Raw genomic sequence first — 13,516 nt, 5'->3', positions numbered from 1 at the left:
TCGGTGTATTATCTATGACGCTTCCCGAACTCGTGAAACGATGCTCAATGCCGTCTACGCAAATTGTAATGGGTAAAATTCTGCATGTCAGTCGATATACAATCCAGGAAAAAAGTATCAGAACTGAAAACGCTTTAGAAAATTAAAAACTAGTGTCGAAATATTGCATTTATTAGCTCAGAAAATTGTATTGCTAGGAGCATAACGCGCAACAGCTAACCTATTTTCTAGAGCGTTCAATTGGAATCAAATACAGCTGATCGAGTGCGGAAACACCACGCTGGTGGTGTAAAATATCCTAGAGGCAGAATCTTTGTTAATCCCTCATTCAAAGTTAGGTACCTTGGGTAGGGAGCAGAGGTCACGATTTCCATATCATCATCACCGCCAGCGCGGAACTCCGTCGTCCCTACACTCTCTCTCGGCAATGATGAAGCCTTGGTTTCTTCGTAACCAATTGTTATTCGGTGCCATAATGACAGCTACGAGAATGCTATTTTCTCAATCAATGGCTGCCTTCCATACATTGGCGGGCCAATTCATGCCTTGTTATTTCGCGGGATCGGTGGAGATGCATGCATACGGCAATTGTACCACTTCAGAAAGTACACCAGTTGGCGGTCCGATGTATCGAAGCGGGCTCCTCTCTGTAAGGTGCAGGTGAGGAATTGGTTTCGAATGAGATTATTTCGGGGCTGCAGGCGCTTTCCGGTGCAAATTTTCTTCTCGTTACAGCGAGTGCAGTGGGACAAGAATAGGCTGACTTGTTAATGACACTAACATATTTTCAACTGATAAGAAAGACGACATGAACAAAGAAAGCATTTTATTCGTTATTATTGCCTAACAAAGGATGATATTTGAATTACATTTACTCATGTAACTTGTATTTTTAACGCACTGATCGAACACTCAGCTTCCCAACCAACCATTTGTTCCCACTTTAACGAGGGGGCTGTAATATTAATTCAATTATCGGCACCCCTGCACAGCTCGTCAATATTAAAGCACCAAGTCAATACCCATGTTGAGACGAGGCGAGTGAAAACAAGGACCGAAATCAAAAGGCCACCTCGGGGGCCCCTCAAAATAACAGACAGAAACGGCGTTCCTTCTCATAACCACAGCGCCGGCAAACAGTCCAACCGGAGGACGTTAATTTTGTATTTGCGATTTTATTAGGTAATCATTTGTGCGCTGCCAACCCGAATGGCCCGGGGTCTAACGGAACAATGATGATGTGGTCGGATATACACACACACACCCAAGACCGGCCGGCCCCGAATGGCATTCGTGGTGCTAAGTCGTGAATCGTAAAACTGGTTGTTTGGGATTTACGAAAGATTGCACACAGCTCGGCACGATTCACACCTTCTAATTATCTTCGTCCACCCTCACCCCAACAGCAGGAGTGTTGCTGGCCGTTGTGGCATTGAGGACTGATCAGACCGATGATTGATTTGGCCAACTGCCCCAGTGCCCTAATATAATGGCGATGGAGTGGGGGATTTTCGATTACGCAATTCATTTCGAAGTAATAACCGCCAGAAGCATTCTACTGATTTACCCAATCATTTCGTACATTTATTTGCAGTTAATGGCGGCTGGAGCCAGTGGAGTGCCTGGCTGGAGTGTCGTTGCCCGGGGAAACCAGCACAGGGAAGGAAACGGACGAGAACCTGCAGTGACCCGATTCCACTATACGGTGGGTTGCCGTGCGTTGGCCCGAACCAGCAGAAAACGGCCGACTGCGTCACGTGTCCCGGTAGGTAGCAGGCGAGTTTATTAGACTATGACTATAACGACTCAATTGAACTTTGTTTCTCCCTGCATTTCTACGCATGTCCTCAATGGCGGGATTCGGTAGAAGATACGCAAATCATAACCCCAAATGGATTCGAAGATAACACGTTCGGTGAGTTAAGAATATTTCGTTTAGTATTTCAATTGAACAGTTATAAAGGTTCACATTTCCTGGATTCTGTGTGGTTTCATTTCATCGTGTACTACATGGGGTGAAAAGTCCCGGGAATTTAAAAAAAAACAATCGGTTTTTATTACAAAGCTGTATTTATTCCTAAACATAGTTTCCTTCGAGGGCAATACACTTGGTATATAGAGTTTCCAACATTTCGATTCCCTTTCTGTACTACGAAACTTCTATGACTTTGAAATATGACTCAGTGCCACTCTGCCGAACTAAACCACCGATAAACTGTTGTTTTCGAAGGTGCAGCAGTGGAATAACATTTCACCAACCACTGCATTGATTGTTCATGAGTTTTTCCCATCAAAAAACAATGTTTGATCAAAATACTGTAATCCCCTTTTTTCCATTTTCGATACGAATGCTCAGGTAGTGACACTTAAACAACTGTAGTTTGTGAACAAACGAAATGTCACGAAATGTCATGAAACTTTACACATAAGCTAGTGACAGATGAACCTTTCTAAATGAATCTTGTTAATTTTAGTGGCTGAAAAATCTCTTTTCCGCCCATGTAGTAAAATTATATGTAGATTCCATTTTTTTCATATGACTTTTCTTAAATTGTTACGATTTCTCGAAGTATTTAAATTTCATAAATTACAAAAAAAAACATATCTAAAGATTTCGACATCGCACCATAATTTGTTGAACTGAAAGAGTTTTCTAATAAAAATATATTAAACAATATCGGAGGTGGGTCATTTGAGATACAAGTGTTTTTAACATTAAATCACATTTTTGAGTAACATTTTTTTGCAGTGTATTCAAAATATTATTATTTTTTAAATAGTTCAATCATTTTCCAACAACTTTGTAACACATTATATTTTAATCAGACATGTTGATTTCGAGTTACGTTTTTAAAAAAAAGGTTCCATTTTTCTACATACGCCCTCACGGAAAATCAGTCGTAATTAAGATTGGTCGAATGATAATGAAAATTATAATTTTGGGGAGATGCCACCATATGTACAAAATTTCAAAAACATCGGAGAGTCCACGGATGGCTGATTTGGCATGGGATTTCTCTTTTTATCTATGCAGAACGCAGCAAACTAACATATCTCATTCTATTTCGGCATCTTTTGTCGTGATACGCACCACCCTATGACTAAAAATAGTCATTCATAACGTAATCCTACGTCAACTATGCGCTCGTGTCTCGTTCGCAACCTTCCTGTAACTTTTTATGCTCTGTTTCTCTATTATTTATATTGGGTTGGGGAAAAAGAAATGTCGTATATTGTCAATATTTGACAACACTTAAACATATCTTGTGTTGTACTTATCGCATCGGGTCATAATATACGGCTATTTAAAGACGACAATCTGTGCTACAAGTGTCGTTTTGACAGTGTTGTGATTGTCCTTTTCAGTCTCAAGTTACAGCGCGTCAAAGATGGAGTCCACCAAACAAAAATTTCGCCATATTTTACGTTTTTACTACCTGCGAGGTAAAACTGCAACGAAGGCGGCCGAAAAAAATCGTGTAGTTTATGGACCCGATGCTGTAACGATTCGCACAGCACAGCGTTGGTTTGATCGATTTCGTTCTGGTGTAGTGGCTGTCGAAGATACACCCCGTACTGGTAGGCCAATCGTCGTGGAAACCGATAAAATCGTTGAAATCATCCAAGCAGACCGGCATGTGAGCACTCGCTCGATTGGCCAGGAACTGGGTATAGACCATAAAACCGTTTGGAACCATTTGCAGAAGATTGGATTCCAAAAAAAGCTGGATGTATGGGTGCCACACGAGTTGACGCAAAAAAATCTTTTAGACCGAATCAACGCCTGCGATGGACTGCTGAAACGGAACGAACTCGACCCATTTTGAAGAAAATGGTGACTGGTGATGCAAAACGGATCACGTACGACAACCTAAAGCGAAAAAAGTCGTGGTCGCCGGCCCAAACGGTGAGCCGGCCCAAACCATCGCCAAGCTCGGATTGACGGCCAGGATGGTTTTGCTGTGTGTTTGGTGGGATTGGAAGGCAATCATCCACTATGAGCTGCTCAACTATAGCCAGACCCTCAACTCGGTTCTCTACTGTGAGCAGCTTGACCGTTTGAAGCAGGCGATTGACCAGAAGCGGTCAGAAATAATCAATAGGAATGGTGTTGTTTTCCACCAGGACAACGCTCGGTCTCACACATCTTTGATGACCCGCCAGAAGCTACGGGAGCTCGGATGGGATGTCCTATTGCACCCTCCGTATAGTCCGGACCTGGCTCCAAGTGATTATCATCTCTTCCGGTCTATGCAAAACGCTCTTGGTGATACTAAGTTGGCCTCAAAAGAGGCTTGCAAAAACAGGCTGTTTCAATTCTGTCTTTTTTAATTGTATCATTTTATAATTTTTTTTTATTTCGACTGTATTACCTTCTATTCCATTCATCCTTTTTTATCGTTTCAGTTTCTCTTTACTATCCCATTCATCGTGTATCCCCTATTTCATCTTGTCATCTCATCTGTATTTCAATCATTTTTATTTTCTTCAAAACGTTTATTTCCCTATCTCTTTACATAGTTTATCTTTTATCTTTCTTCCCTTCTATAACCCATTTATTCGTCTTTTTCTGTTCCTCGTTTTTTTTCGTCGATTTATTTATCTCCTTCAAGATTAATTTCTTCATCGCCATTATTTCTCTTTCTCTTTATTCTTTTATATATGGTTTTCTTCATATCCCTCTTTGTCTGTATTTATTTTTTTTCTCAATTCTTCTCATGATACTGCGACATATTTATTCTTCCTTTTATCTTTTTTTCACATCATGCTTTTCTTCTTGATGCTCTCTTCTTACGTGTTATTTTGTATTTCCTTTTTGGCTTTATTATTTATTCACTTACGGTTCTCATGTTCACCTCAAATAACAGTTTCTTTACCTATGTTCGTAATTCAAAACTCTCGTGTTTGTTTATGACCTTGTACTGTTCCCGGTTTTTCATTTTTCTTTTGATTTTTTTTATATATATGAACAGTGGCTGCCCTGACAGAGATAGCTTACCTATTCTGGTTTTCCTGCTCTTCGATACATTGAAGGACGTTCTACATAAATTACGTAGAATCTCGACCTGACGCATTGTTATAACTTAGATGTAGGCATCACGATCCTTTCCTTTCCTTTATTATTATACTTCCGTATATATATTTATTTATTCTTTTCCTTTATCCATTTTTTTCTCCCCTTCAAGATTTTCTATCCTTATTTATTTGTAGTTTTCACTATTTTCAATTGTTTAATTTCATCTCCTTGTAATTCTCCGGATTGACATGTTCTGGACATGTTTCTAAATAGATAAAAGTTCACAGCGAACTCTCGTACACATAATAATGTTACAAGTGAATTGTAAGTTTTTCAGAAGTCTCAATGCACAAATGATATATATTTTAAAAGCTGTAAGAGATAAAATGTTGCCATCTTTGACGAAAGTCTATATTTGAACATTATATAAAGTTATGCCGAATGCACTATATCGCTATCTTGACTTGTTGTCAGGAAAAACTTTTTTCCTGTAGAAGTTTATTTTTACAGACTCAGTTATTTGTTGGTTATTGTATGGACTATTCATATATTTTTTTTATAATTGAAAAAAATGCGGTATTCAACAATCAATTTGAAATTCAAAAATTTTTCAATTTTTATTTTTATTTTTCAATCTTTGGTCGTACTTTTGTAGGTCTTATAGTTTTAGAGTTGGAAATTTTTGTGAAAATTTATGAAAAAATTTGTCCTATTCAAAAAGTAGTATTTTTTTTTAAACGAAAGTATTCAATTTTGCTGCAATGACCAACATTTCACTACTATCTGAGATGGTGCTGCCAATGGCCAGTTGCGTTGGCTTGAAATTCGTCAATACTCTCTTGTTTATCAATGACCTTGATCGTTTCTCGGTTTTTCATATTGTTAAAAACTGTTTTGTGTATCTGTGAACAGTGCCTACCTTGACAAAATTGTCTCCTTGATATTTGTTCTTCTCATTTGTTCATTTTATTCAACTCACTGAGTTTTTTCACTCTTTCTTATTTATAATTTTCACCATTTTCAATCCATTATGCTTCATTTTTTTATTACTCGGATATCCGGTTGTTTTCGTCACTCGGATATCCTTGTATATATATTTCCCTTAATTTTCATTATTCATTCATTTTATTTTTCCTTCTTCATTTACTTCAAATATTATTTTCTTCATCTTTCTTCATAGTTTCCTGTAACTTTACTTTCTCGAAAACCGTTCTTTTTCAATCTCATATTCTTTACCCTCTTTGTTTAGTTTACCAATTTGGTTTCCCACTGTATACTCTCCTCACATGTCTACTCCTGTGTCACCAGCTATAATTCGAGTCTCGACTCCTCTTGCCCATTTTGTCGTTTTGTATTCAAATATCTGTAAATTTATTCTGAAAAACTCACAAATCAAAAATCACACAAATCATGTATATATTTTTTTGTCTTCCTAATTCTGCATTACGAAGGTGATTTGATTTACTTACTAACTTGAATCGTTTTATGTATATATATTAGGAAGCCAATAAATGTATGGGGAAAAAATTGACCCTAAAATTTCAAAAAGTTACCCTATACAAATTGTTTACCACCTCAAAAAAATTTTGATGCCAAATGTCTTAAAATTGCATGAAATCGAGATCTAGTGTCATCTTGAAAAATTTTTTTTATCAAAAATCGACAATCTGGGACTTTTTTTGGAGTACGAGATAAAACATATGGTTTCAAGTGCCAATAAATATAATTATTTTGCACTAACAATTTTTTTTGAAAACCCCGATTTTCGGTGATCTTTCGTTTTTCAAACAAAATTCAAATTTTTACGTCTGTGACACTAATAAATAAAGTTCGAATGAGCTTATATTTTGCAAAGGGTATATTATCGTGCAAATCAACATTTCGCTGCAAGTTCCGAATGGAAATTCGAGATAACTATTTTTATTGGTACCCAAAACCATACGTTCTGTTTCTTATTTCGAAAAAAACCCAGAGTGTCGATTTTTGACAAAAAAAGTTTTCTAGATGATATTAGATCTCGACGTTTCATGCAATTTTAAGACATTTGGCATAAAAAAATTCGAGACCCCCGATTTCCTTTCCTCCCCCTTTGGGTGATTTTTCGATTTTCAAAAAAACTCAAACTTTGATCGCTTTGCGCCACTCTCCCTTAAGTCCGATTGAGCTAATATATGGCATAGGTTGTTTTTTCGAGGCGGTGAACATTTTTTATGAGCTAAATTTTTAAATTACAGATGACCATTTTCATTGGCACCCTAATATATTTTGTGGCCCTTATTTTTTTTCTAGGTTGTTTGAAATGAAGGAATTTGTTTTTCAATTTGCTTTTTATATGTTAAATTTGGTTTTCGTTTTTTGAATATAGAGAAGAAATTAATTTTCGATTCATCCCCTTAAAGTAAGAAAACACCTTTCTCACATAGACAAAATAAAATAATATAAATCAATATACGTTTTTTTATGAATTCGTTTTAAGCTTTGCTTATACCTCGATTCACCCTATCTATATTTACAGCTTACGTTTTTTAGTTAGTTAGTTTTTTTTTGTATTCGTTTTTTTCTTTACCTTATTCCATTTTCTCTAATTCATATCAATTTTTATGTTTATATCCTTTTTCTTTATAGATTCTTTTTCATGGTTTGCTGTTTTGAATAAAATGAATAGATAATAAAATAAAATAAATTTATTGCACCCATACTTTACGAAAACATCTCTTGCTTTCGTTATATTTTTCTTATTCTTTTCTCATACTTCTCTGACTGGGTCCTTATCTTCCTCTGTGACTTATCAATTGGATGGTTTCTGACACCAGTTATGAGTAATTGTTTTTTTTATTTCAGCGTTGCGTTTTCTCAGTCGTCCGTTTTTCTCTCTGATGTGTGTTGCAACCATGGATGCAAAAATTCGGCAGAACATGTTGAAATCGAAAATTATTTATTTTAGTGTGGTTCCAAAAAACGCTGTTTGTTGTTTCCCTCATAAATCCTATTACAGAACCCCTGTTTTTTTCGCAAAAAAACGCGCTTATGGGAGGCTTATGCCCTCAGAAATGTTGCCCTAAAAGGATTTTTCGACATTTGATTTCGTTGGAAGGTTACAGCCAAAAGTATGAGGTCACCTCAAGTGATATAGTGTTGCTGTACGAATTTTGGAACGCATTTTTTTCTCGAAACCATGTTTTTTCAGCTGGTGGTATCGATATCTCAGGACCTACTCGACCGATTTGGTTGATATTTTTCATCAGCATATAAAAATGAATTATTTGAAGCGCTACACAGTGGTTTTTTATATCTCATTTTTTCAATTTTTTATGAGCTTCTAAACAGCGATTTTTCATGAAAAATAACTCATTTTCACCAAAAATGGTCGCCTTTTCTTCAATTTTCAAAAACTCCTATGTAACGCTTTAGGTATTGCCCTAAAGTTTTTAAATATTCATTGGAATTCGTTCTACAACACACCGTTTCTTCAGGACCGATACCACCAGCAAGGTATGATTTCCAGACAACATCCACGCTTCCCCATCTGTCAACAGCGTAATAATCATTATTCGTGCACTCAAAAAATGGCAAATACACCCAAAAATATATCTTAAACAATAACCAACATACCCGAACACTTCACTTTATTGCTAACATCCGGAAACAAATCACGAAAATTCATTATTTTTCGGCTTTCCAGACAGGGGCCACTTATAAGAAACATTCGTCACTTTTTTTTTTCTTCAAAATGTGGCTTGGCCTCGCAGAGAAGCTTCCTTTTCGCTTTACAATACCCTATGATCATAAACTACCGGGAATATTTAAATAAAACAAAATAGAGTTAAATCTCAGGTTAAATTTATTTTATCTCCTTCAAAACATGATCCATCTGAAGCAACACACATGTTCCAACGCTTCACCCAGTTCTCCATGCATCATGCCCTGTAGGCCGACGAAGGGACAGCTTTTATTTCCTTCGTCGCATTTTCTTTGATCTCCTCGATCGACTGAAATCTTTTTCCACAAAGTAACAACTTGAGCTTGGGGAATAAAAAAAGTCGCACGGGATCAGGTGAATACGGTGCTTGTTCTACATCATTTACAAATAGTTCAGTACAATTCGGGCTCGGTGCGATGGCGCGTTATTATGCAAAATCCAATAATTGTTGGCCCACATTTCAGGCCGTTTGCAACGCACAGGCAGACACTAATGATCGGATAGCACTAAAACCTGACGGATGTGCGTCTTATGGTCGTACCAACATAAGAAAAAAAATAAACCAGTTCCCGCATGCACGGTATGTTTGAATAAAAAAAAATCCCGGTACTTTCTGATCATAGTGTATATTTGGTTAACACTAACGTCTCGAACCATTTGGTGTGGTGAATCAACAGACTCGAATCCTACAATTTTCAGTAACTTCAATTTGATGTAAAGTGTGATGTGTTGCTCCACCAGAATGACACATGAATCTCTTTAATCTGCAAAACTCAGTTACCATAATTACTTGTACACGAGAAGAAATACAACACATTCGAGAAACATTCCAGCCACACTAAAATTGTGGGAGTTTTTCTGAGTACCACTGCAACGCTCAAGCCTCGGAAACCTCTTTCTCAACCACTTGTTGAATCTACCTGCAAACAGTTTCATGGAATCCGTTTACTGCACGGAAAACAAATTTTCAATTCATGGTGGTTAAAATTTACTGCGAGTCCTTTAAACTATGTTCCAAGTCTATTTCAGTAGTTCGATCACAGTTCAAAATATACGTGCAGTTCGTATTCCGGTGTCTTCCCAATCACCCTTTCGAATCGTTCTCTATTGTAATATTATAAATCCAACCGACAACCCTTATTTTCTCCAATCATGTTTCCTACTATAGGACAACCACATTCCATGACAAATTTCTTGTCTTCAGTCGAACCGGAGACGAGCAAAAATGTCTATTAGTTTGCAAATCAGGCTAGAAACTGCATTCATATGCAAAAACACTTGCCACCCCCATGTTTAGAGGTGAGCGCACTCAATCATTGCTCGATTTTCATTGCTATTCGGCTTTCACACGACATGCTTTCCACACTCCCTTGCGACGAAAAAAGGCGTTTTCTTTCAGCATCGCAGGTTAAATATAAAATTCTTTTCCCGCTGACAAAGGCACCAATTTTGAGCTTCCGTTCCGGTCGATCCTTTCTTATGTACCTACGGCCTTGTTGAATGCTTAAATTGGATTTTTAAAAGCGACTAGAGTGGATTTTATCCATTGAAAAAAGTGGATCATAGAAAGGAGCCAGTTGCGTTCGGCTTTTCGCACTGCCAACAACCAGTTTTGGTGTGAAAGAATTTGGGAAATTTTCATTAGTGAGAAGACGTTTCCTCCTGACAGCAACAAAAAAGGGGGAAACTTTTATCTTCAATGAACAGTGATTTGCGAGAACTTTGGAATTTTATTTTGTGTTGATTCTATGAAGGCTCAAGCGTGACGATGCAATTTCAGAACAGGCAGCTGTTTGACTCTTCTCTGAGAAGGCGCTTCTCAACAATCCATCTAAATCCAAAACCTTCTAAAATGTTGTGAAATCGATAGAGAAATATTGATTTCAGCAACATGGAAAATGACAAAATTCAAATTGGTTGATTTATATCGAGAGACCGGAAAACATGCACTGATAAACCTATTAAAAATTGGTCTCATAATATACCAGAACAAATTACTAACGAGTTCCACTGACCGTTCGCTCGAAATGGACCCCAAAATGCTTGGCCACGCATGAGCAATTCGGTTGACTATTTGGTTTTACCCGCTCAACTATATGCATCATTCTCTGCTTCCTGTAATTGACCAAAGGTAGACACCAAACAAAAAAAAAAACAGTCCAACTCACGCCCCACAGTCTGTAGCATAAAAATTTATCAAAATTGGCTCTTCCACATACCCACACACACACAAAAGAAACGACACAAGGCTCATTAATTAAACGCGGAGCATTCAAATTACCGCCCCATTCCGCTTGGTTCGTTTAATTTTTGTACAAATAAATTAATCAATCATTCAGTACCACACACGAACTCTGTTTCTTCTCGGGGAGCTCCATCGGGTTTTTGTTCCGTTTGAGTGGTGCTTATTTCCCGCTTTCATCGATTCCCATTTTTATTCGGAGAATTTACCGCGCGCTGTGGTGCCGATGAAAGATGACGGCCATTAAACAGAAGAAGCTGCAAACGTCCGTTTCGAAATTAGTTTTTGGGTTTGGGGTTTTTATTCCCTACCATTTCTCTGATGCCCAGATTACCCAGATGAGCCCCGGGGTCCGTCGGTTTATGATTCCTAGCAGTGGAGAATTGATTTATTCGCGAAAGTTGTTTTTCGCCCATAGCCAAATTTACCGAGAGTGGTTTAGATTTAGGCTACGAACACGAAAGTTGACTATCGATGTTAGGTACTGATGATTTGAAAATAAATTACAGTGAAAGCTCTCTATAGCGACATCGCAAGGGACCCTCGTTATAGAGAATTATCGCTATAAAATATTGTCGCTATAAGGAGAAAAACGCCCAAGCTCACGCAAAACAATTAAATTATATTAGAAACAAAAGCAATTGATGTCCAACCATCTTGAAACAAGAAGCATTAAACAATGAATATAAAATTCAGCTCATTCGTCCGATTAAAATTTTTCTCTTGATGGAAAAAAATGGTAAATTGTTTATTGAATTGACTTTTTTTTTGTTAACAATCAGCATAGATAATCTGGAAAACATCTGCTTGATGGGTGGGCTTATAGTTTCATTGTTGAATGCTCCGTCAGGCCCTGATTTAATAAATGATTGATTTTATTTATCTCATCGCCAGACAAAATATACTAATTGAACATCATTGAAGCCAATATTCTTACCCTTCTCACGACTCTAGTACATATTTTTGAATGAATTCGCATTGTGCACATCGAGTATTGAATTCATTGGACAATGGGTGTCTTTTAGCGCCCTATTCGAGCCTTTGAATTATGTTCACTTTGTTTTTAGCGTTGAAGATTTTCGTTTCAACCCATTTTGGGCAGTGAATATTTACGAAGCGAAACAAATGATACTTCAGTTTATTGCCTGAATTTGATATTTTTGTCCCAAAAATTACAAAATATAGTGTCTGAAATTTGAATTCAATCTGTCCGAAATTTGATTTAGTGTCCGAAATTTGATTCTCATTCGCTTCATTTGAAAAGCCTTTTATTCGATGATTTTGTTTATGTTTTCAATCAAATAGGTACCAAAGTAGAAAGCTTAAAAGCATATTGAACTAATTTATTAAAAATATCAACCAAATAATACCAGTGCATAAAGTTTAGATCTGTTTTCTGCATCATATGCCCTAAGCGTCCGAAATATGAATCAGAACGGTACATTCATTTAAGTAAAAAGTGCCCCCAAAGCAAATCACTAGCTGTATGGCAAATATTGTAAAGAATATTAAATAAGAAATTTTGGTGGTTTATTTGAACCCCTATGTGGTTTGACGTAGGATCTATAGTGAAAAACTTACTTTTTCGTTTATTTCACGCCATCCTCAATAAATCCGAGATAAAAATTTGAAAAAAATACTGAATGTGTATCTTACCACGGTGTGTCAAGAAAAATTATCAAAAAAATATTTCATCAAAAATTTTAGTACTAAACAAAATATTTAAATTTTGGATTTTTTTTTGCGATTTAGAGATTCAGTACTACTCTAATTCATATTTAAATGTGCTCTTACGGATTTTCTAGATTGATAAATATCTTCAAGCTGTTTTTTTTTCAAATATCTAATAATAAAAATAAAATAATAAAAAAAAATAATACACAGTACAAAAAAATGTTATAGATTTTCAGGCATTTCGAAATTTTGAAAAAAAATATAACTTTGAGACCACAAATCCGATTTGTTTTTTTATTTTAATCTTTCAATTGAAAACCACGAATACAATGAAATAATCGTTTACAAAAAAATAAAAATAATAATGCCACACAATGCTCTTAAAAATTCAGGAAAAATTACGCCACATGTAGAAAAAAGACACATACGAACGCATTTAAATAAAAATTTGAGCAGGAGTGGGTCTCAAAGTTTTTTTTTTTCAAAATTTCGAAATGCCAGAAAATCTATAAAAATTTTTTGTACTGTGTATTTTTTTTAATTTTATTTTTATTATTAGATATTTGAAAAAAAAAAACAGTTTGAAGATATTTATCAATCTAGAAAAGCCGTCAGAGCACATTTAAATATGAATTAGAGTAGTACTGAATCTCTAAATCGCTAAATATTTTTTTTCAGAATTTAAATACTTTTTTTAGTACTAAAATTTTTGATGAACTTTTTTTTTGATAATTTTTCTTGATACACCGTGGTAAGATGTACATTTATTTTTTTTTTTCAAATTTTTATCTCGGATCTTTTGAAGGTGGCGTGAAATAAACGAAAAAGTACGTTTTTCACTATAGATCCTACGTCAAACCACATAGGGGTTCAAATAAACCGC

The 13,516-nt window shown here is 36.1% G+C and overlaps 1 protein-coding gene across 1 annotated transcript in view; it reads left to right on the top strand.

Moving 5' to 3' along the window:
- LOC129776042 (netrin receptor unc-5-like) overlaps positions 1 to 13,516 on the top strand; it is a 413,378-nt gene that overhangs the window by 301,201 nt on the left and 98,661 nt on the right. Inside the window, exons 7-8 of the mRNA XM_055781415.1 lie at positions 1,595 to 1,765; positions 1,868 to 1,915. Of these exons, the coding sequence (XP_055637390.1) occupies positions 1,595 to 1,765; positions 1,868 to 1,915 (219 nt within the window). The remainder of the gene's footprint in view (positions 1 to 1,594; positions 1,766 to 1,867; positions 1,916 to 13,516) is intronic.

The sequence above is a fragment of the Toxorhynchites rutilus genome, chromosome 3, assembly GCF_029784135.1.
Source record: "Toxorhynchites rutilus septentrionalis strain SRP chromosome 3, ASM2978413v1, whole genome shotgun sequence".
Lineage (NCBI taxonomy): Eukaryota > Metazoa > Arthropoda > Insecta > Diptera > Culicidae > Toxorhynchites > Toxorhynchites rutilus.
Note: the sequence above shows the minus strand (reverse complement) of the source record. Positions and strands in the feature narration are given on the sequence as shown.